General features: G+C 43.3%; 1 protein-coding gene and 1 long non-coding RNA gene across 2 annotated transcripts in view; one reads left to right on the top strand and one right to left on the bottom strand.

Moving 5' to 3' along the window:
* Positions 1-24,573, bottom strand: part of RNF121 (ring finger protein 121) — a 76,962-nt gene that overhangs the window by 5,806 nt on the left and 46,583 nt on the right. The window contains exons 4-6 of the mRNA XM_001496568.5: positions 15,027-15,181; positions 12,223-12,330; positions 9,288-9,408 (exon numbers count right to left, since the gene is read on the bottom strand). Of these exons, the coding sequence (XP_001496618.1) occupies positions 9,288-9,408; positions 12,223-12,330; positions 15,027-15,181 (384 nt within the window). The remainder of the gene's footprint in view (positions 1-9,287; positions 9,409-12,222; positions 12,331-15,026; positions 15,182-24,573) is intronic.
* On the top strand, positions 1,979-5,269 carry LOC106783400 (uncharacterized). The gene is made up of 3 exons (XR_001381165.3): positions 1,979-2,232; positions 3,420-3,692; positions 4,582-5,269. It is a non-coding gene; the product is annotated as an uncharacterized lncRNA (long non-coding RNA).

The raw sequence follows: 24,573 nt of genomic DNA on the forward strand, positions 1-24,573 counted from the left end.
GCAACTAATCTCCAGAATTTTAATCTTGCAAAACGGCATAATCCATTTTTTAAAAGCCTTCTGCATTTATTATTACAACTTTCTCTGTCTGTAAGGTAGATTAACTGCGTTGCCCTTTTGTTATTTTCTTCAGTTTGCTCTGTTTTTTCTTTTGTTTTGAAGCATTGTCTTCTGAAAAAGCCAAAGACCTGAAGCTGCAACAGGGATAGCAGGGGAGGAGAGGGCAGCAGGTGCTGGGACAAGGAGTAAGAGAGGAGGACGCAAGGATACCCAGAGCAGACACAGCTAGGCCCACCAGAACCCAGTACAGCCTGGGGGCTTCCCTTACTCCAAGCTGCCCTTCTGAGGAATGGCCTTGCTTGGCCAACAGAACTGCCACCTGATACCAACATTCCCCAAAGGCAGAATGGAGAGATGTCACATTGCCTCAAGAATCCATGAATATAGAGCTTCCTGCCTGCAGCCCCACCTCACTCTCTTGCAAAACTGTCTGCAGTGGCCTAGGCCTGGGGGGCGGGGCGGGGGGTGGGGGGGCTGACTCACTATCACACAACACCAGAGCAGCCCTGTCCCTGGGGAAAACAAAACCCAGAGGACAGAAACAAGCTAGGATCAGAACCTAGGCCCTCCGACTCCGACCCAAGTCATTCCATCAACATTTGCTGAATGCTGCAGACAGATCACCTACTTAGCTCACTGATGGCTAGTTCTTCAAAAGGTTTATCAAGAGTGCAAAAGGCAGTAGAAAAGGATAAGGTCGAGTCAAAGGGCGGGGCCAAGACCAGCGGGAGTGCACTAACTATGCAACGCTCCAAAGCTGTGATCTGAGAATGTCAGTGCTGGGAGGAACCTCTGAGAAACACCTCTCCAGAGCTCAACAGGCTGACGGTTCTGAAATGTGTTCTGGCTTAGAACTTCTAGGCACATCAACTGAGCAGAGAGGAGAGACCAAGAGGTCTGGATCCAGCTCTGGGACTGAGCCCCTGTACAATCACGTAGCACAGAAAGATGACCACTCACTCCGGCCCACAGCACTGGCAGTAAAAGAAGTAGGAATCCTCCAACTCAGGAGGTGGGTTGGAGTCCTGAGGAAGAGATTTACCTCAAATCAGGAAGAGATTTACCTCAAATCAGCCCCGAGTTCCACTCCAGGACCCTGGGGCAAAGAATGCAGGATCAAAGGGAGCTTGGATGAGGTAATGACAGTAGGAGGGGAATCCAGGACAATGTCTGTTAGGCCCCCAGTTTCTGGAGTTCTCCCCACAAGGCTAATGTGGCAACAGGCAGACAGGATCAAATCCCACAATGTTTCAACAAAGTCATCAGCTAAGCCTGTCAAATCGGGAAGGCCCCAGCAACCCCAAGGTTCACAGAAGCCACAGAGGAGGAGACTGAGGCTGAGCTGGGCAAAGCACAGGGAGGCAGATTTCAGTTTAACCTCGAGAGCCAGATCCCTCTGTGGAAAGGGCTCAAGGGGCCACATGATTTGTCAGGATTACACAGACCTAATTTCAATCCTCTGCCACTTACTATCTTAATGACCTTGAGCAAGCCACCCAAACTCTTCATTCCTTCCATCAAAAGACATCAGGCACCTTCTAAGTACCAGCCACTAGACTAGATCCTTGGGATACAATTCTGGAAAAACACAGATCTGGCCTCTGTCCTCATGGAACCTAAAGCTAGGGGAGACTGACACTAAAAAAATTAATATTTACATAAGAACTAATTACTAAAAAGGCTAAAATAAAGAATTAATTATTAAAAAGGCATTAAAAGAGCTATGAAAAACACTGCAGTGAAAGGGGTTCCTAACCAAGCCTAGGTCACCTGAGAAGGCTTCTCTGAGGGAGCGATATTTTAGGCTGAGAGGTAAAGGATGGGCAGGGGTTAGCCAGACGAAGAAAGGCGGAAGTGGAGGCCCTGAGGCAGGAAGGAGCTGGTGCACTTGAAACACTGAAAGGAAACGAGTGTGGCTAGGGAGTTGTGAGAAAGAGGAAAGCAGTAAAACCTTATTGGCCACATGAAGAATTCTGGACTCAAAACAGGAAGTCTTCTACAGGCAAGTTTATTTAAGTAAGGACTGACAGGATCAGACTCAAAATTTTAAAAGATTACTCTGTCTTCTGTGTGAAAAACGGATTGGAGATGAGATCAACATAGACTCAGAGGACCAGCTAAGAGACAACTGCAATTCTTTAAAAGTAACAGACAACGGAGGCCTGTGTTAAGGTGATGGCTTGGGGCTAATTTGATGGCAGTAAAAATTGAGGGAAGTAGACAGACTGGTGATGCCAAATAGATAGCTATCGAATAGTCAAGGCCTAGAACTCAGAAGAGAGTTTTGGATTAGAGATCTGGAAACCATGGAAAAAGAAAAGGGAAATACCTAGGTGAAGAACTGAGGAGATGGCTTAGGTCTGAGCTCAGAGAAATAATAAGATTTAAGGGGAGAAAAGGTAGCAGAAAAGACAGAAGATATCAGAGAGATAGAAAGAAAACCAGGATAGGGCAATGTCACAAATGTCAGGACGAGAAACTTTTTTAAGAAGGAAGGAGTGGTTGAGTCAACTGTGCTGATGACTGCTGAGATGAGAATTAGTCTCCAAAATTAGTGACACAGAGTCACTGGTGATCTGAGTAAAAGTCATTTCAGAAGAAGGGTATGACCTGAGGCCAGATTAGAATGGGTTAAGGAGTAAGTAAAAAGTGATGAAAAGGAGACGGGAACTTTCTATAAGTTTAGCTGTGAATAACAAGAAATGGGTCAGAAATGGAGCAAGTGGGTCAAAAAAAGGATGTTTTTGAAAAAGAATGCTTAAAGGTTAATATGATGAGCCGAGTAGAGAGGGGGAAGTTGGAGTCATGAGCAAAGGAAGTCAATTGCATACAGGGTCCCTGAGCAGGCAGAAGGGTATGGAATCCAGAGTACACGTGGGGCTGGCCTTTGAGAGGAGAAAGAGCACTTACTCCACTGTAACTGAAGGGAAGGAGGAAAAGATGGGTGCAAACATATGTACATCAGTAGATAATGGTGTCAGGGAATTGTGGAAATTCCTGTTTGGTTTCTAGTTTCCCAGGTAAATAGGAGGGAAGGTCACCTGCTGACAATGAAGGGACAGAAGAATGGGTGTGAGAGGTTGGAGAGTGGAGAAGTTTGAAATGGGGGTTACTCAAAGTGGGAGAATAAGCTCTCCAGACAAATGCAGTACGATTTCTCCATCGTAGGATAGAAATACTACTCCTGACCTCCCACGGTATTGGGAGGACTCACTGAGAAAACATGTAAAACCCCAGCAAGGGAGCTTCATACCGTAGGTGCTCAGGAAATATGAGTTCTTTTCCACACCAGTGAACACCAAGAAAATGAGTGCTGTGAAAGCCTTGCGAGCTCTTCTAGTCCAACCCTCTCTTGACAGGTGAGAAGACTGATGCCCAAGCAGGAAGAGAGCCCCGCCTGAGGCCAGAGAGAGCTGGTGGCAGAGCTGAGCCAGTGCCTAATCAGTTCGAGCAGATGATTTCAGAAACACTTGACAAACTGAATAAAATAACCACTTCTCAGGGCTACTGTAGAGGAGATTCCATGTCACAGCGTGGTCTGAAATGACTTCAGACAACAGATGGCATCAAGAGAGAATTGGCATTTACTCGTGATTATGATTTGTTGTTCTACATCTTGCTCTGTGTGTCAGGTATGATGAAGATACAAAGACGAATCCTACAGGGCACCTGTGCTCCAGGTGATTACAGATGTAAAATACACAGTTTTACAGTACAGCAGTACTGTACAGTGAGTACTGGTTAAATGGTAGCTACCACCATAATCACCACCTACTGAGTGTCTGCCATGGACCAGGCTACTCTGCAAAATGCTTTACACTAACCCATTTGTTCCTTACAACAATTCCCTAAGTCTGTTAATATTATTACAGCTAAGAAAACACAATCAGAGAAGTAAAGTAACTTGTTCAAGAGTTCCTAGCTAATTAATAGCAGGTTAGAATTTGAAACCAGGTCTGCCTGACTCTAACCCCCTAGCTCTTTCCACTACTTCAAGCCAGATGAATGGGCAGCTAGTCCTATCCTGATGTTATCTGGGGCCACTGAAAATCCAGGAGGTAAATCTGGGGCACAAGAACTTGCTCAGAAAGACAGAAAGAGTAAGGGAGGACACATGGCCCAACACAGCACAATGTGTTACTACCCTGCCTGCCCCTCTTAGAGGAAGAAGGCTCAGAAAATAGGCCTATTTCACAATCCTCCTCCCTACCCCCACACTAACGTGACTTTAGGGTGTAAATGGAAACTAAACTGACCAGCTGTCACAAGCTTATGACCTCACAGTGACCAGCTGGAAAGAACAGATGTCATCCAAGGTTCCCTTAACTCAGCTTAAGAAGAGTTACCTTAGTTCATAACACAAATTTCCCCACGTGAGGTAAAACAAAGAGCTATTCTACACTAAACAGACTAGTGTAGAATAATGAAAAGGAATTGAGAATGCTTGCTAATACAATTACAGAAGCTCATGGTTTCTTTTCTAGGAACCCTGAAATTCATTAGTCACATATCTTTTTTTAGGTCAAACCATTCTCAGAGGAGGACCAAGGGAAGAACCAGACCTAGTTCCTGACCTGGAGGGCAGAACAGCTCCAAAATCAACTATGACTCTCTGGGATAGGAGCTGTGATCAGAGAATGTACAAAAGACTATGGAAAATGACTAGGACGGAAAATGTGGTATATACATACAGTGGAATATTATTCAGCCCTAAAAAGGAAGGAAATTCTGACACTTTACAACATAGGTGAACCTTGAAGACCTTATGTTGAGAGAAATAAGCCAGTCACAAAGGACAAATATTGTATGAGTCCACTTACATGAGGTACCTAGAGTGGTCAAATTCATAGAGACAGAAAGTAGAATGGTGCTGCCAGGGGCTGAGGGGAGGGGGGACTGCAGAGTTATTGTTTAATGGGTATAGAGCTTCAATTTTGCAAAATAAAGGGTTCTATGAATGGATGGTGTTAATGGTTGCAGAACAACGCAAATATATCAATGCCACTGAACCGTACACTTAAAAATGGTTAAGAGGGTAAATTCTATGTTATGTGTATTTTACCATAATTCTAAAAAAATGACTAGGGCTGCTACTGAAGTGGGTGATAGTGGTGCTAGTAAAAGCTGCCCTTGGTCACACTTGGTACATTGTAGATGGCTGATAAATAACTGTTGCTTGAATAAATAAATGAGTTGGCCAATGAATGCATGGAAGGCTCAAGTTTCCTGTCTTCCTCAAATTGCCTTCCCCAAAGCATTGATCATATTCTGGCTTCAAGGCCAGGGATATTCTCGAAATTCAGGTTGTCATGGCTCAGGGGCCCAGGTGTTTCCCAGCAGACCAAGGCCCACTTGACCAAAGACTTGGGCAGAATAAGAGAGTCCCTGAAAGTCTCAGGGTTGGAAAGAACTATAAAGGTAGTGCAATCTATCTCCTTTTTTTTTTCCTTTTTCTCCCCAAAGTCCCCCGGTACATAGTTGTATATTCTTTGTTGTGGGTCCCTCCAGCTGTGGCATGTGGGACGCCGCCTCAGCGTGGTTTGATGAGCAGTGCCATGTCCACGCCCAGGACCCGAACCAACGAAACACTGGGCCGCCTGCAGCAGAGCGCGCGAACTTAACCACTCGGCCACGGGGCCAGCCCCTTAATCTATCTCTTTATCCCATGTTGGAGTCCCTTCTCCCATATCCTTGCTTGGTCTAATCTGTTGGCATCCTAAACCCTAGCAGAAGGCCTGTTACTGAGTCTCCGCAATATTTGCTGTGAGAAACAATGAATGAATTAACTCCTGGTGACTCACCCAGTACTATCACAAGCCATCCTAGTCTTCCTATGAGCCGCTCCTTGCCCCTGAGATAGGGGCCTAGGGAAACAGCAAACTGCTTGTCTGTGCTCAGGGTCAGCAAGGTTACATTCTGTTGGACAGGAGTTGGTTAGAGTGGCTCCTCTGAAAGAGACAGTTGGATAGAATGGCTCCTCTGAAAGGGACAGCCATTCTCAATGTCAATTACCTAGGGAAGAAGTAGATCCTCACATAAGGCACCAGGATTCAGCTGGATGGCCCGAGGCATATTTTTGTTAGGAACACAGGCTCTAGGTCTAGACATTTGGAGGATAGTAGTTGCTAGATGTGGATTCTAAGTGGTGGGTGCTAAGACAGTACCCACTACACAGAGGCAGGCTGAGAGTTGGATGAGGCAGGGTCTGGAAGCCTGGAAAGCAAGCAGCCTGATAAGTCAGACTAAGCTCATCCAAGTACTCACAGTTCATTTTCCTGCTATCATCCTCAACCCTTTAATAAAGTCTGATGTGATTATTTGAACCTTATGTTCTTGTGCTAAGAGGCGTAGGGAGGTATAAGGGTTTATCCTTAGGCCAGACTGTAAAGAATGAGCGTGGAGTGGTATCCCATAAAGTGTGATATCCCATAAAAGGAAGGAGAATATGACGGATCAACAGCTAGTGTTTGAGGCACCCTCCACCCTAACAAGAAAATCTCCCACCAGGTCTCTTAGTGAAGCAGGAATTTATCAGTATTAGGAAATTATCTTATCAGGGATTATCATTTGTAATCCCTGGAGCACCCAATAATTCTTCCCAAGAGCATGGAAAGAGGCCCCACTCAAACTCCACTTTGGGGAGGCCAATGTAGTGATCCCATCTTCTAGAGGAGAAGCTAACTTGCAGATCAATTCTCAGCTCAGTTCCATTTGGACAGAAGAGGGGTTCCATAGATTGGTAATTATGATCCAACTGAGGGAATTAAGGTTATGCTCAAATTGGCAGCTGATAATAACCTTGACATAAAGTTAGCAACAACCTGGGAAAATCAGAGAATTGTCCTGTAAAAACAGAATGAGAAGAAAAAGATATCACTAAAGGGTAAAGGAAAGGATACTGGCAAGAGTCACTCTGAAAAGCTGGCTATGCCACAGAAGCAGTCTTAGTGAACAGCTATGGCCGAGAGTGAAGTTAATAATTAGACAACCGAGGGTCTGCAAATCTCTTTTGGGGAGTGAACTGGTTAAAGAAGATCTGAAGTCTGCACAAACAGATAAGAGAAAGTGAAATGCAGCTGAAATATAAGACAGTTGTTCAAAAAAGAATCTAATAGGCTGTCTATAAAGTGACTGAATACACGTCGTTTTCAATTTGATCCATGACAGGAAAAATAAAAATCGTCCCATGATACTGAGAAACAAAGTCCTAGACCTAAAACTATACTTGATTGAAGTTACCCAAGGTGATGGCTGAGAGTATTCTGCTCAACCCAAACTGCCCTAAGCCTCCCGGCCTTGGCACAAGTGAGATCACCATGGCACTGACATACACACTTGCACAGCAAAGAGCCCCCACCTGCCAAACTGCCTCGAACTCTCCAGGAGTTCCTGAGGTGCCTCACATCAAGTCAGCAGCTATCTTTTCCTAGCTTCTCAACTGGTCTCCATTGATACCTGCTGCCTAAAAGCCAGGACTGGTATCTGGATGCTCTAAGAGACCTACTTCCCTAATATTCTCCTAGAATTTCTCTCCAAACTGCCAAACCTCGATGCAGCAAGAACTTCTGAATGTTCATCAGACAGAGCCAAACATATTTCAGCACAGAATTGGAGAAATGTCCATTAAACCTGGAAATATTCCTTCTTGGCAAAGGGTCAAAGGTGATAATACTAAGGTGGGGAGCACTTCTGTGTTGTTTATATAATTACAAAGAGAATGAATTACCTTTAGAAAAAGCAAAACAACAAAGACATATTTCCATTTTGAAAGAAAGAAACAACAAAGACATATTTCCATTTTGAAAGAAGATACTGACTTGGGTTTCTTAGACTGGCTGTTAATTTACCCATATTTTAAGCTTGAACAATCTCTCCATGGTCTCTACCTAGTCCTCTTGGAGCATTTCCTATCTCAGTGAAAAGGATACCAACCAAGGAGTTGCTTGAGTTAGAAATGTCAGCTCTGATACCTACCTTTCCTTCATATTTTTTCCTTCAGTCTCCAGAACCAATCTATATCCAAGTCCTGTCAAATTTACCTCCAAAATACTTCTCAAAGAGTCCACTTCCCTCCCTTTCCACCATTTCTACCCTAATCCAGGCTACCTTCATCTTGCCCAGACTACCGCAACTGTCTCTTAAATCGTCTTAAGCGGTCCACCCTAATTTGTAGACTCCTCTTCAATCTGTTCTCTACCCAGTAGCCAGAATGATCTTTTCAAAGTGCAAATCTGATGATGTCATTTTCTATCTTAGCCTCCCACTGTGTTTAGTATAAAAATCAGTCTTTCATTTGGCCTATAAGACTTTTCTAGTCTAGCCTCTGACTATTTCTTCAGACACTTCCACTACATTCTCAGCCCTACAATGACACCAGCCTTGATTCCTCAAAATGCCCACCCTTTCTTCCACCACAGGACTCTTACACATGCTATTTTCTCTACCTGGTACACACTTCACTTCCCACTTCATCTAATTAACTCCTACTCATTGTTCAAGTTGGCTCAGAGTCACTTCTTCAGGGAAGCCATGTTTGAGCCCCAAGACTAGGTCAAACGCCACTACTGTATTTGTTCACAGTATCATGAACCTTTCCTTCATAATATTTACTAAACTTACAATTTTTTTTTCTGCTTTATCTTCCCAAATCCCCCCTGGTCATAGTTGTATATCTTAGTTGCTGGTCCTTCTAGTTGTGGCATATGGGACGCCACCTCAACGTGGCCTGACGAGCGCTACCATGTCCGCGCCCAGGATCTGAACCCTGGGCCACCACAGCAGAGCGCGCAAACTTAACCACTCAGCCATGGGGCCGGCCCCTAAACTTACAATTTTATATTTATTTGTGTGTTTATTACTTTAATACCCATCTCTGTCATTAGACAGTAAACTCCATTTGGGCAAGGACCATGTTTACTTTTATATACCTTTGTAATTCCAGCACATACACAGTGTCCAGGCACACAGGAGGCATTAAATAAATATTGGTTGAATAAATGTTAACTTCCTACAGGGTAAAGTGGTTCTTTCTTATAATGGCTCTAAAATTAAAAATTCCAGGGTACATCTGGGATCTGGCTTTCCAAATTTTAAGGAAGGAATCTCCATACATACCACTCGCATCTTAAAGGATTTTATAGGTGTTATCTCTTTGGTCAAACAAGTGATGCTATCCTGAACTCTTTGAAGGTGACAGGAGGCAGTATTAAGAGCCCAGGTGAACTCACCCCTATGGTAGATGCCATGTAGTCTGCACACATTTCTGCAAAGTCCCGCTCAAGAACTCCATAGTAGAGGCCATAGAAGAGGAGAGAAATGCCAAAGTCCATGGCATCTTCTGGTTTGATCCTGTAAGGGAATCAGTATGGCCTGTAAGGCTTGCCCTGAGCCACACCTGTTTCGGATTACTACTCTGGGAAACAGAAGACTTAAAGGTGGAAGCCTCAATGGCTAGAGCAAATGTTGGCAAACTAAAACCAAATCCGGCCTCTTGTCTGTTTATATATGGCCCGCGGGCACCACTTTAAACAGGCTAGCATTGTCAGCTGCAAAGACCAAGCCAGGGTATCCCCTTCTGACCCTCTTCCCCACTCTGTTCCCAGGCCTGCCTCCTCTGACTGGTGACCAGGCCTTGCAGCTGCCTAGGGCCCACTCTGGTTGGCACCTACATGTTGGGGACTCCACTGCTGGCAACTGCTAGACACCAAGCAGTAGAATTTCAGTCTGGAAGTTGGCAACTCACTAAGTTGCCTCATCTCCAGCCAGCTGCCAAAGTTGAAATGGTTGAGCCCTCCAGGAGGAGTGAAGGGCACACCAGGATCTGAGCATTACTAGAGCAGAGAGTGAAAATGATCCCAGGGGTCACAAGCCCTGTCAGGCCTCTCCTTCTGAGCGTGTCTCATCTGATGGCAAGTGGGCACAAAGTATGCCACCATCTGAGACAGCCCACCCAGGGAAACACGGTGGGCAAGGGAGGAGTTTTCTCTCTTGTTATAGAAGTCTATAATACATAGATTTTTGCCTTTTGTCCCACAAAGCCTAAAATATTATTTGGCCCTTTACAGAAATAGTTTGCCAACTACAGCTTTAGAAAAAAAAAAAAGTCAGTTAGTAAATATATAACAGTTACTATAAAATTTTAAGTTGCATCTATACATATTCTGTATCATGTCATCAAAGTTAAACTTTGGTCCAAGTCTATTTACTAAGAAAAACAAAGATCTTGCCTGTAATATTAGGAGGTTTATTTTAATAATTCCAAGGACCAGTAATTTACAACCTTGAGTCTATAAATGTTTATTGTAGAAAACTGTATTTGTTAAAATATTTGTGCCAGGAACTGTATGTGTTCACTTAAAGTTGTAAATTATATCTATCCTAGAAAGTTACATTTGTTCATCAATCTTGTCATATTTAACCTATCAACTAGACATCATGATCTTACATCAATCAACCTGACTAGTAGCATAAAAATGGTCAAGATTCTCAATTCAGCTTTCCTCTCTGGATAATTTATACAAGTAAAAACAAACTATAATTATAGAATAAATATCTTTAAAACATAATGTAGAAGCTTGATTTTTTTTTTTAACCATACAGGTTCAGAAGACTTCTGGAAAAATCTTGGTTTTCTTTGACGAGATGTGTCAGACTCCACACTGATGAGTTCCTGTAAACCTTTGTGGAGCCTGTTTATTCTTTCAGCCTGTACTACCCCTAGAAGAAAGAATTCCATGGGTGTCCTCTCACTATATAAAGTAGGACTTTTACTCCTTTCCATTTCAAAGAGACTCCTGCCTACAGTGTACGAGGTTTGGGAGAGAGGCCAGTGTCACGAATTTAAATTGGAATCCTAAATCTCTTTAGTTTCAGCGCAGGCTTAGGACTCTTCACAGTCCACAGCCCAGTCACCATTACATCAGCCAGAAAACCCCATTTCTACCGTCTTCTGCCCTACTTACTCACTGTACCCTCCAGTCTCAGAGGTCAAGATTTCTTGGCTTCTGCTTCACTTTTGGGCAGGGGAACCTATAGCTGATACAAATCTTCTGGAAATCTTATGACAATATGAAGCAATACCCAGAATCCCACTCCTGGTAATGTAACCTTAGAAAGCAACACAGCAAGGTTATCTGTGATAGCACTAAAGTGAAAAACAACCTAAGTGCCCAACAGTGGAGCAGGACTAAACTTTCTAGAACTATTTCCTTAGAAATCTGACACAGGTGGAATGTCAGCTGTGTTACAAAGCAACAATGCTTCTATGTCAAACATAATCTGTGATTAGTACACTGCATCCGGACTGCGAGAGTCTTACAACTGGATGTGTTCCTTAGGGAGGTAGGGGGCTTCTGGGCCACAGATCACCCATCTGTGAGGTGTCATTCCCTCACAGCTCAGCCCTGGGACTACTGTAAAGACTTGTGCAGACACTGTCCCTGTTGTTTCCTGTCTTGTATCCTTCTAGGTGGGTCTGTTGCCAGCTGTGGCCAACTTGTCGCATGAGTTCGACTGTCTAGTCTAGGGGTTGGCAAACATTTTCTGTAAACGGTCAGATAGTAAATATTTTAGGTTTTGTGGCCCATATAGCCTCTGCCACAACATAGCCTCTGCCACAACTCTGCTGTTTTAGTGCAAAAATAGCCATAGACAATGTGTAAACAAATGAGTGTGATGTGTTTCAGTAAAAAAACTTTTTATGCTGTAAAAATAGGTGGTTGCCAATTTGGCCCACAGGACATAGTCTGCTAACTCCCAGTCTCCTTGAACATAAAACCACTCAGGTAGAATGGATGTTGCAATAAATAGTATACACACGGACAAGGAAAATCGTTCTATTAGGGTGATCGAGTTATGGGTGCTGGCTATAATCATCATTATGCTTACTTTTCTTATTACACTTTTCCACTAAAATGTAAATTCTTGGAAAATATAACCACTGATTTGGGTGGGACTCTGACTTTATATATATCCAGACATTCCCTTCTCTTGGCCAGCACAAATCCTGAAGGGCCCACCCTCCTATCCCTCACAGCCCAGGTCTTCTCTCCTGGGTGCCATGTCCCCCTTGTTAACACCCAAGACTTGCAGCAGGAAGAAAGGTACATCTCACCAGCTCCTCCTCCCCAAACACCAGCAAAAACCAAAGTAAAGGGTACTCACTTGAATAATAAGTTAAGACCAAAGAGGGTAAACATGACAGCCATGTAGCCAACGATGCCAGTGGCATAGCTGATTTTATAAATCAGCAGGAACCACTTATAAACCAACCTGGAGAAAGGAGAGAAAATTAGTACAGCTGACTCAGAAAACTCTGGGCAAGAGGCCTCTGGACCACCAGAATACTTATTCTCACATCAATGGGGACATCAGGTTCTTTGCTAAAGACTTAGTGAGCAACTTCAGGTACTGTACAAAGCTGGTCACTCCCTTAATTACAGAAGCACCTCCACACACCAGGGAGCTAGTGCTTTGTATTTTCCTGGTCTCAGACTAAGAGAAGAAAAGAGGGCTTTAAAAGGAGGTTTCAGCCTCAAAGAAAGAGCACAGCTGACCTCAGACAGCTACGTCTTCTCAAATTCAGGTTAGTTGGATAAGGAAGTGAAAAACTAGTAACCACAGCTATGCTCAGAAGGGAACAAATGGGGAAAGCTGGTTGTTCTGGCCAGGAAAGAATTCAAGCAAAGATGAATAAGACATAGAATTAGCTACAAGCTTTTGTACATAGGCATGGTTAGTCTGAACACTACTTTGCTCTTATCCACAGGCCAAAATGAAATGGATGATGTCTAATGAACTTGGTTCTGAAATGATTTTTTTCTGGAAGAGAAGGGGTCTGTAGGGAGGCACTCAAAGAACACCTTTGAACTGGATGTATGTGCGTGATGGTGGTGGTGGTGTGGAGCAGGGTTGTGCAGTACTTCTGAAGGAGGAGCACTGTTCCCTACAAGCCAATAAAAAGCAGTGTGGAATCTGGCTGGTTGACCCCAGCGAGGTTCAGAGGAAAGATGGTTCCCTGAATGTACCAGAGCCTTTTAAATGCTATGGAGGTAGGTCCCTGATATCAGGATATCATCTGTCTGTGATAAGAGGTATTGAGCAATTAGAAATTTGCTTGGATAACCACAAGCCTACTTGTTACTGCCAACCCTGCAGGGAGGAAGCTCAGGGTCCCTGCCTGCGCCTCCCTGCTGTGGCTAAGCAAGGGGTCATGGCTTCTCAGGCTAGAGAAAGGCCCCAAACATCTTGCAGTGCCTGATCCCAAAGACCACACACAGCTCCATTATCTGGTGTTTGCACTGATCAGATGGGAGTGAGATACAGTGGAAAGGATGTGGAATCTGGATTAAGTGAGGTTTACTAGCTGGGTAAGCCCAGGTAAGTCACATCACCTCTCTGAGACAAGTTTACTTATTTGTAAAATGGGAAAACCGTGCTACCTTTCTCTCTGGATTGTACAGAGCCCATTTTCTGGTATATATATCACGTGCTCAATAAATGCCAAAAGAATAAACGTGGATGTTTATGAAAGTGCTTAGAAGCTATAAAGCACTATCAATGTTAGTTATTATTATCTAAAACCTCCCATGTTATAGACACATTTTCAGTAATTTTAGCTGGAAGATGATATTATTTATTACTTGGTGACTCCTAACATGCTGTATTACACTTTTTCTTTCTATTACTCTATATTAGGTAGCAACTATCATCACATTTTTAGGGATAAAGAATTCAAGGCTCAGAAAAGTCAAGTCACACAAGTCATAAAATTAACAAGTGGCAGGGCTGGGGTTTCCATGCCACATCCATCTGACCCCAGAGCCTATTATCTTCTGTAACGGCCCTTAACATAAAGTAAATGGCCATAGCCAGAGAGGAGCTTCTGGATAACTGACTGCACCTTAAAGATAAATTTTACTTTGTACGATGAAACTCAGAAGGCCAAAGAAAGGCTTGCAGTAAAAGGAACATAAAATGCATGGGAAAAAGAGTAACTTAAAATTGGAAGACTTTGGATCAAGTAGTCACAACTTTGAGGCTGGCCAGTTCCTCTGCTGGGCTCTCCTGGACCTGTACACACGTCTCTCAGAGCACTTACCAACTGTACTGAGACAGCTGCTTTCTCGTCCATCTCCTCCATTAAACCGAGCACTCCTTGAGGGCAGGGACCATGTCTTATCCAGCTCTGTATCCCCAGCGCTCAGCACAGGGCCTGACACATAGCAGGTGCTTGTTGAATGAATGAATGAGCAAATCTCTTTCTGTCAAGTACAGATATTAAATGACCTCACAAGCTGGTTGGGAGGATCAAATGAGAAATGCATTTGGATAAAATACAAAGAATTATATAGGCAGGGGCTGCTTTGTAACCCAAAAAGGCAGTATTGTTTGATAGAAAATTGCAAATTCGCTGAGATTCATTCATTCAACAAAAATTCAGACAGGCTCCTATGTGCCAGGCCCTGTGGCAGGGCCCGGATATACAGTGACAAATAAAATGGAGGTGGCTCCTGATCTCACAGTTACAGTTTAGTGGGGGAGATAGACACTCAAAATAATATTTAGTTATAAATTGCAGTAAGTTCTATGAAGGAAAACTACAGGGCACTATGAAAGAATATAACAGAAAATCTAATTTAGAGATCAGAAAAGGGTTCACAGAAGAAAATAACATTTAAAACGAGACCACAATGATCACCAGGATTTGCTTACTTATTCTGTTTGGTTTTAACATAAACAGACCTTGGTATAAACCATAAGGTAAGCTATAGGGAATATTTTGAGGTTTTTATCTGTGAAGGTTGGGGGGTAGGTCTCCCAATCAGCTTGTTTTGGTGGGGCCCTGTGCCAAGTAATCTTGGCAGACAAAAACTGCAACTGTTTCAGTCTAAACCCACCTCCCTCTCATGCATCCCAACCCATTAGCCTCAGGAAATCTAGCTCTTCCCCACCACCCAAACTCTCACCTTGGGGTTGTCTGTACTAGTGGTTTTCGGGTGGCTCGGAAGGTGACAAAGGCTGTGACAGCAGAGAACAAGATCCAGATCACTAGGAACCTCCACCAGTGCAGCTTCACTGTGAAATAGAGGGGAACAACCCACATCTGAAAGAGGGTCACCATCTGAAACACAAACACAAGCACTTCAGCTCTTGGCAGCACCCTCTGCAACTCCATGCGCAAGTCCAGAGTGCATCTTGTGTGTTCCATTTTCACCTGATCCTTTCTGACATTTCTAATTTTTGATAAGGGCACTCCCTAATGATCTAAGTTAGAAACCTGGGACCATGCTTGACACCTCCCTTTCATCCCTCACCCAACTGTTTATTGTATATGTTCTTTCCTTTCCATTTGAGCCTTTGCTATCGCTTGTCTGGCCAACTGCAACAACCTCTTTGGTAAGTCTCCCCGCATTGAGTGTCTCCCCCTCCAATCTATGCCCCTCCCACGCCCCCACCCCAGGAGCACTGGAGTGGTACCTCACAGACAGTCTTTTTTTTTTTAATAGATGTTCATTGACTCTTACTCTTAACTCAGCTCCCTCTTGTTTTTTCGTTTTTTTGTTTTTTTTAGGAAGATCAGCCCTGAGCTAACTGCTGCCAATCCTCTTTTGCTGAGGAAGACTGGCCCTGAGCTAACATCCATGCCTATCTTCCTCTACTTTATACATGAGACGCCTACCACAGCATGGCGTGCCAAGTGGTGCCATGTCCTCACCCGGGATCCGAACTGGTGAACCCTGGGCCGCCTAAGCGGAACATGTGAACTTAACTGCTGTGCCACCGGGCCGGCCCCATCACAGACAGTCCTGAACATGCCATTCCCTGCTTAGAAGCCTCTAAGGGTACCTTGCACATAGGCTAAGATCCCACATGCTTAGACAGGCAGTCAAATCCCCACAATGTTACCCCAACTATCATTTCAAGGGCCATCTCTACCTCTCCTTCTGCCCTTACTCAGGCTGTCCCCTTCAGGCTAAAACATCCTTCCCACCTGCCTTTCTACCGGATGGTATCACATCCAAGACAAATGAGGCCTCCAGTCTCCTTTCTAGTCAGAATGAGTCACGACTTTCTAGTGCTCCAAAAGCATTTTCTTTTCTACCATCATTCCAGTGCTTGTTTAGAGTATGAGGCAAGATTCTCATTCATTCTCTACCTGAATGTAAGCTCTTTGAGAACAGGGACTAGACCGTATTCATCTGTTTCCTCTGTGCTAGAAAACTGTCTGGCATTTGACAGATCCTCAATAAATTCAGATAAATAAGAGGAAAGCAACACTAGACCCTGAGAGGGAGGTACATTTCTATTTTAAAGAATGCCTATTTTACTTTTTCCTCCTTCAGATCTTTACCTCAGACTTGTTAGCTGAAGAGTTCCAAAAGTATAAAACAATTCGAAGTCAGAAGTGTGGACTCATTACCAGTCTTCTGCTCCCAGTGCCTCTTAACTCCCTCCCCCAACCACCCAGCTTTCACTAGACGTTGCTCTTCTCAGGTGAGTAGCAGGTGTAAAAAAAATATAACTAGCACTCAATGGAGGCTTTCCTCCTGATGTCATCAAATAAAATGAGAGAAGATTAAAAAAAAAAAGGAGGGGGGGCGAGCCCGTGGCTGAGTGGTTAAGTTTACACGCTCTGCTTCGGCAGCCCAGGGTTTTGCCAGTTTGGATCCTGGGTGCAGACATGGCACCACTCATCAGGCCATGCTGAGGCGGTGTCCCACATAGCACAACCAGAGGGACATACAACCAGAACATACAACTATGTATTGTGGGGCTTTGGGGAGAAGAAGAAGAAAGAAAAAGAAAAAGATTGGCAACAGATGTTAGCTCAGGTGCCAATCTCAAAAAAAAAAAAGGGAGAGTGGCTATGGAGAAGAAAATGGTAGCAAGTTTCCTTAAGTTCCATAGTATAGAAACTTTCGGGAAAGTACTTACTCTTGGGAATTTCTAGACCAGCGGTGACCAATCAAAAAATAATGTGAGGGCCAGCCTGGTGGCGCAGCGGTTAAGTGCACACGTTCTGCTTCTCGGCGGCACGGGGTTCGCCGGTTTGGTTCCCGGGTGCGGACATGGCACCGCTTGGCACACCACCCTGTGGTAGGCGTCCCACATATAAAGTAGAGGAAGATGGGCATGGATGTTATCTCAGGGCCAGGCTTCCTCAGCAAAAAGAGGAGGACTGGCAGTAGTTAGCTCTGGGCTAATCTTCCTCAAAAAAAAAAAAAAAAAAAATGCAAGTCACATATGTAATTTTAAGTATTTTAGTAGCTACGTTAAGAAAAAACAAAAAGAAACAGATGATATTAATTTTAATAATATATTTTATTTAACCCAATATACCCAAAGCATTACCATTTCAACATGTACTCAATATTAAAATTATTTTTTTGTATTATTATATTATTATTTTGTATTTTTTGTAAGTTTTTGTATTTTTTTGTGCTAAGGTTTTTGAAATCGGATGTGTATTTTTATTTACAGCATATCTCAAAAGAGACTAGTCACATTTCAAGTGCTCAACAGCCGCATGGTGGCTACCATACTGGATAATGCAGCTTAGAGTACCTTTTTAGTGTGTAGTTGTCTGTAGCTACTATTCTCTTATAGACTGCTCTGTGGCAAGAAATAGCCTGAGTTTTTTAGTGTTCCTTTAAATACAAAAAAAAAAAAAGAGAGAGATAGTGAGAAAAAAATGGTGAGCAGAGCACTTGCTTTAGCGCTTCCAGCTCTGTGTGTTCACTGGTGCTGGCCGCTGGTCAGTGAACAGTGTAGCCTCAGCATCAATTCTACACTATAGCAACCCCAGTGACTCTCTGAATGAGGCATTCTAAAATATTCTGGCCTTACATAAAAGGTGTGGAAGCACCAGGATGCTACCCCAATAATAAATAATAAATAAATGACTACCCCAATAATGCTCCAAGTGACATTCTAGGAGATACTGGGAGGAGGCTAGGGAAAGACGTGAGAACAAACAACTGCAGATTATTGAAATTAGGGGATAAGGCAACCAGAACCATCATACTAAAAGGGGGTAGATGGAGATGGGATGTGGAAAGAAGGGTACAGGGTCTTTAGCCTTCACACTGTTTGCTTGAACAGGCTCATGGGATGTTTACAAACAGGAGGCCCAGAGAAGAGGGAAGAATCAAATCATGTGGTCCGGCCACACTTGTCCTCTCTGAGAAAGAACAGGAATTCCTGGTCTCCTTCCAGCTTTTCCAAAAACTTGACTGTCACATAAAAACAACCAGCTGCGCTATAGCCTCTTTCCCACTCCCCACCAATCATCAAGAGCCTGTTCTGAGGGGGACTCTAGTCAAGATTCTTTTCTCTATATGAGCTGCATCTCTGCACATTTTGGAGGCGGTGAGAGGCAGAGGACCTGGATTCTATTCTGGGTTGAACAAAGACATAATTAGGAGTAAATCTGTGCATCACTGTAAAAGGAATGAAAAATCTTGCCTTGTTTTAGAACTTTCAGACATGAAACTTTAAGGGTGTAAAGCTACACAACTCACCCCATGAAAAAAAAGAGAAATAGAGAGGAAAGGAAAAGAAGGAATTTAAGGACAGAATTAGGCTCTTTGAAACCAGATGGCCCAGTAGAAGACCAGCAGGCCTGGGTACTAGTTCTGTTCTGCCTCCAACTCACTGGGTTGCCCTAAGGAGGTTCTGTCTCCTTGAAGGAGGGGTTTGACTTGATTTTTCAAACCCCTGCAAGTTCTAACATGCTATGGTTCTGTTAAGCAGCCTTGTATCTCAGACTTCCTGGAAGAGTGGAGGCAACGTTCACTCATTTATCCATCAAGCATTTACTTTGTATTTAATGGGAAGAGGAATGCAGACATAATGTGACCTCTAGTCCCTGTCCTCAAGGAGCTAACAGTCTAGCAGCAGGAGAAAAACTAAATCAAATGCTTACTTTAATGATTCTCTTCATCTTTAGACCCTTTCTAGAAGTCCAAATAGAAATCATTACAGAACAAATTAACAAAGTGGAACGATATCATATAGTGAAATGATCAGAAATTTTAGAACGAAAGAATTCTAGATATGAATCCCAATACAGCTATTTACTGTGTTACTTTAGGCAAGTCACTTAACCCTGATAAGCCTCAGTTTTCTGAACTGTAAAATGAGATTAACAGTATCTACTCTCATAAGGTTGTATGGGTTAAGTGAGTTTAATGCAAGGAAAGCTCTTAAAACAGTGCCTAACAAGCTAAGCACTCAATATAAGTAATGTAATAAAGATAAGGTAAGTGTTCATCGTAATAGCTCTTATATTTAAATGGAAGTAATGTATATAAGACAACAAGCACAGGGCATAATTCATAGTAAGCGTTCAGTAGATGAGAGCTCTCATTACGGCTTCACCGATGGAAACTGCATAGAGTCACATACATAAGGGAGCAAAGACTGCAATGAGGCAACCACAATAATCAACATATTGAAAGTGGTGAGGTTACAGTAATTTCTTTATAATGTTTAATTTGTCCTTTCCAGGAAAAATAAATGATCTAAAAACACAAAGCAAGGATTTGAGGCCACTTTCAGTCATCCAGGCACTCTCCACTAGGGAACCTTGAAAGCCAGTTTCTGCTCAGGGCCGAGAAGGCAGGTGCAGGGGCGGGAGCCCAGCGCCTGACCGGGGCAGGGCAGAGGGGACAAGTGAACAGCACAGTCTACCATGTGAAAAATGGTAAGTTACAACTTTGCCTGGTTAATTTTCTTTACTTGTTTCTACTGCAGTATTTATTGGCATTTTGTTTCATAAATAAGTTGAAGCTTCTACCTTAAAGAAGGCATTTTTAACAGCTAGCTTGGCAATAAATGGCTGAAAGCTACGCAAGATTCTCAGAACAATGGCAGGGACTCTAGTGCCATCTGGTGGCAACACTTTACGCAACATATTTGGTTCAACAGCTTGCTCAAGTACTTGTGCCTGATGCTGTGAAATGCCCAAAATAATGAGAAGCCTTGACCCTAATTTCTCTTCCAAGGTTTGGGATGATGAGACATAAACACATAAATTGGGCAGCCATGCAGCGCATCAAGTAGCGACATGAGAGTTCAGAGGAGACATGCAGCCATGTGGGCAGTAGCTGTCAAGGAAGATTGCCCGAAAGAGGCAGAGCTCTGGTTCTGGAGGAGGCTTGGATTTGACCAGGTGGAGAGAGAAAGAGAAAGCCATTCATCCTTCTTTCCTTGAATCTGCAAATATGACAGTTGAAGTGAAGACTAGTCTAAAACCAACTCACTAATTCATTCAACAAACATTTACTGAGGGATAATCCCAGCTTCTCCCTCTGGAAGGCAAGAACAGCAATATCCCACTTATCTCCCCACAAGACTACACAGTTGAGATCATGATATTAGATGCTAACAGTAAGAGCTAACCCATATTTAAATAGACTATTTTTTTCAGTCAAGAGCCTACCATTACAGGAAGGAGTGTTGGTAGACATGAAATTCTCTCTCTCCTTTTTTTTTGTGAGGAAGATTGTCCCTGAGCTAACATCTGTGCCAATCTCCCTCCATTGTGTATGTGGGATGCCACCTCAGCATGGCTTGACAAGCAATGTGTAGGTCTGCACCTGGGATCCAAACCCATGAACCCCAGGGAGCGGAAGCAGAGTGTGCAAACTTAACCACTACACCACTGGGCTCGCCCCGATGATTATTTCTAATCCATGTGAACGTGGATAAGACAACCTCTAGTTTTCTTTCATCTAAGAAACTATAATTCATGAAACACAAAAGAGCTCCAGACCACATCTTTCCCTGGGCACCAGCTGCTTTGCCAGTCTACCGATGCTTGGCACTTCTGGTTTTGAGGATTCTCATCACTTCTCTATCTCTCTATGTTGGGGAGCAGGGATCACCCACCATACTTGGCTGAAAAGGAACACTGAGAATGAAATGAATACTACAAGTCCAGGTAGTAGAACAAAGTAAGAGATAGCTAATAGAACAATCAGCTTGAAAAGAATGGTGATAAGTGGACAGAGGTCACCTGGAGGGAGGTGTTTGGGATAAGCTTCCCAGCTCTGGTCAATTTCATGAACGATCTGGATGAAAAAACTGTGGATATCACAAAGCTGGGGGAAGGGGAGAAGGCAGTGAACATGCAAGACAGAAAAAGCAAGATCCAAAATAAAGCTTGCTTCTAGAGTTCTTCTAACTCTTAACATCTATGAGCTAAGAAGCTGACATGATAAACCAAAGCCATATGATGAAACCTAACCATGTACCCAAGTGTAGGATGGGGAAGGAGTTGCTTAATAGAAGCTCACGTGAAGCAGATCTAGGGGTTTCAGTTGACCACCAATAGTCAGGGAATATATGCCAACAGGGTTTCTGCCAAAAAAGCCAAGGCAACTTTAGGCTGCTTAACTAGGAATATACCCAGAATGAAGGAGGCAGCAGCTCTGCTGTTCTCTGCTCTGTCAAAGCAGACCTGGGGCCCTGGGATGAGGTCTTGAGACCACACTGTACAAAGAACCCTGACGAATAAGCATGGCCATAAGGGAGCAGCCAGGATTACAAAGAAACCAAATCACATAAGGAACGGCTGAAGGCATTGGGTATGAGGCCCAGAGAAGACTACAAAAAGGCATGGCTGTTACCATCAGTTATCTGAAGATAATCCAGAGGCCCAGGGAGCAGATATATACAGTGTAGTTTCTGTGACCTGGCAGACTCCACGTATTGCCAGAATACTCTACAGGGCAGAAACTTGATTGGCAAGTCCCTCCTACCACACCCCTGGTAACACTCATCCTTACCATATGAGGCAGGCCATTCCATTGCTAACAGATGAGCTAGACAGTTCTTCCCTGATGCTGATCTGAAAATTCTGCCTTTGTGTCCCTTCTGCCTCTGGGTCTAACTCTTGTCCTTCAGAGAGGCACAGAGTAAATTTACTCCCTGTTTCTTATGACTACTCTCCTAATACCTAGGATTATGCCTTCTTTCCCAAGTCTTCTCTCCAGGCAAAAGAGTTAGTCAAGCAGTCATTTAACAAACACTGAACACCAGGCTAAGGAGTGAAGAATTCAGAGATAAAAAACAAAACCTCCTCAAGAACTTAAGTCTACTGAGGAGAAACAAGCAACTATAATGCAGTATGATAAGAGCTATAATGGAGTAAGCCCTGGTGGCCAAGGAAGTACAGAGGAGAGGTGCCTCATCCAATGTGGGGGAACCAGGGAAGGCTTCCTGAAGAAAGCACATTTGATCTCTGTCTTGATAGCCTAGTAGGTGCAGGTGGAGAAAGACATCATGATGAGGGAACACGGTACCCTTGACAGAGGACAACTAGTCCTTGAAGGAGGGAAGAGAAATGAGCCCAAAGAGGTAGGCAAGGCTCAGAGGAGGCTGATGTATATATCACACTTAGAAGCTGTTGTTATATTCTGAGGAGCAAAGTTTTTCTTTCTCACAGAAAGTGGATTACAACCCTTTACCATTTTAGTCAGCATTCTCTAGTCACATTCTAGTACCCCTCTTAATGTCTTGGTCTGAGAAAAATCTATACAGTACTTTAAAGATTTCCAGGTAGGAGATTTTGCCACTCATCTATTCCAGGACGGATAGCAGTTCAGGGGTTAGGAGTTTGAAAAGATTCTACATTTGGTAACAGAGATGATGAAAGCTTCTCCTTGGAGATCTTTAAAAATAGGATAGACACTTTTCCAGGTATAAACATTCTTTCCCCTGACATCCCTGAGGGAGGTAAGGGGTGAATAATATTAGACTCTCTGACTAGATGATGAAAACTGAGCTACAGAGGCCAAAAAGCAAGTCTGGCTTGGGCTAGGTTTCCAACCCAGATCTTCCATCTCCCAAGCCCTGCCTCCCTGTGCCATTTACTGAGCTTGTGGGGAAACTCTGGAAAGGCTGAGGAGGCAAGACGATGGAGAGTAAAGCGAGTGGGTTGGGGGGGAATACTTGAAATGCCTGGAGGAAAATCAGGGGGATAAAAACAGAAACGACCATTGCAGAAACCGACAGTAATTTCTGGAAGCTTTTGAGGAATCTCAAAACATGGTTGAGTGCTCTATGGGAAGAGCACTTAACCAAGAATCAGATTTTGGTTTTATGTCCAGCTCTCTAATTTAATGGTCATGTGCTCCAACAAGTCACTGCAGGATTCTGCACCTTGGTTTACTAATCTGAAAAATGGAGATAAATCCCTACCCCATCTACCATATAAAGCTGTTGTGAGGTTCCAACAAGACAGCAGATGAGAAAAGTATTTTTTTAAACATCAACAAATTGAAACTATAAGCAGTTTAAGGTAGTACTCTTGTTGTTGTTATTGACAAGAATAGTACCTGAAATTTAGATACAGAAAACAGTAGGCTCTCTTGCTCCCAAACAGCAGCTAATTTAGACAAAGTTTCTCTTCTTTTAAGGCGAAGGTTGGACTTGGGCTCCTAAATTACAGAGAGAAGTTTCACACTTTTCACAGTGAAAGGGAGGAGGCTGGCACACTTGCTCATAATCGGTCTTATGGCTGGCAACATCCTTGCTGCTCTAGCTCCTAGAATTTAGGACTGTTTCTCATCAGGGGTGAATTTGCTCCCCAGGGGACATTTGGCAATATCTGGAGACATTTTTGGTTGTCACAAATGGGGGACGTGTGCTACTGGAATCTAGTGGGTAGAATCCAGAGATACAATCCAAGGACAGCCCCTCGACAAAAATAAAAAATTATCTGGCCCAAAATGTTAATAGTCTCCCTATTGAGAAAGCTGGTCTAGGAAAGGAGAGCTAGTATTTTTCCACCCAGTGGTCATGGGTGCCCACTGAAAGGCACTGGTAAAGAACAGAAAAAGTCACTCAGTACGAGAGAAATGGAGCCTTACCAAATAATCCCGTCATCTGTTGGCATGCCAGCAGAAGCATTTTTTTGAAAACTCTGATGGCTAATCCCAAACAACCCTAGTTTCTACTACTCGACAACGTTCTCTGGGGAGCTGTTTTGTTTTGATTCTTTTTTAATCCCATTCCTCACCCTGCCACATTCTAATGTGTTTAATATGTACATTTTTGTTTGTATCTGTTCTTACAAACAGTACATTTTTTATTTATTAAATGACACTGTATCTTTCTGTTATTTTTTCCCTTCTCGGTACTATGCTTTTAAAGTCCAAAAGTTATTATGGGTACACCTAATGTGTTGCTTTTAACTGCAACAGAATGTCATGATATGCATCCACCACATTTTACCTATTTATTCAGAGACAGACATCCAGATTGCCACCAACTCCTCAATTAACCGCCACAACTATCACTTACATGAATACCCTCTCACATGTCCCCTTAGGATGTGTCACAGGATATGTGTATATTCCATCTAACTGCATAGTGCCATGCTGCTCTTCACAATGCCTGCACCAGTCTTCCTTCCAACAAAGAAGGCACAAAGGTTCCTATAGCCTCTGATCCCTGGCAATACTTAGCAATATCCAGGTTTCTAGTTTCTAGCCAATGTAATAGATG

This window comes from Equus caballus, chromosome 7 (assembly GCF_041296265.1).
Source record: "Equus caballus isolate H_3958 breed thoroughbred chromosome 7, TB-T2T, whole genome shotgun sequence".
NCBI classification, from domain to species: Eukaryota; Metazoa; Chordata; class Mammalia; order Perissodactyla; family Equidae; genus Equus; species Equus caballus.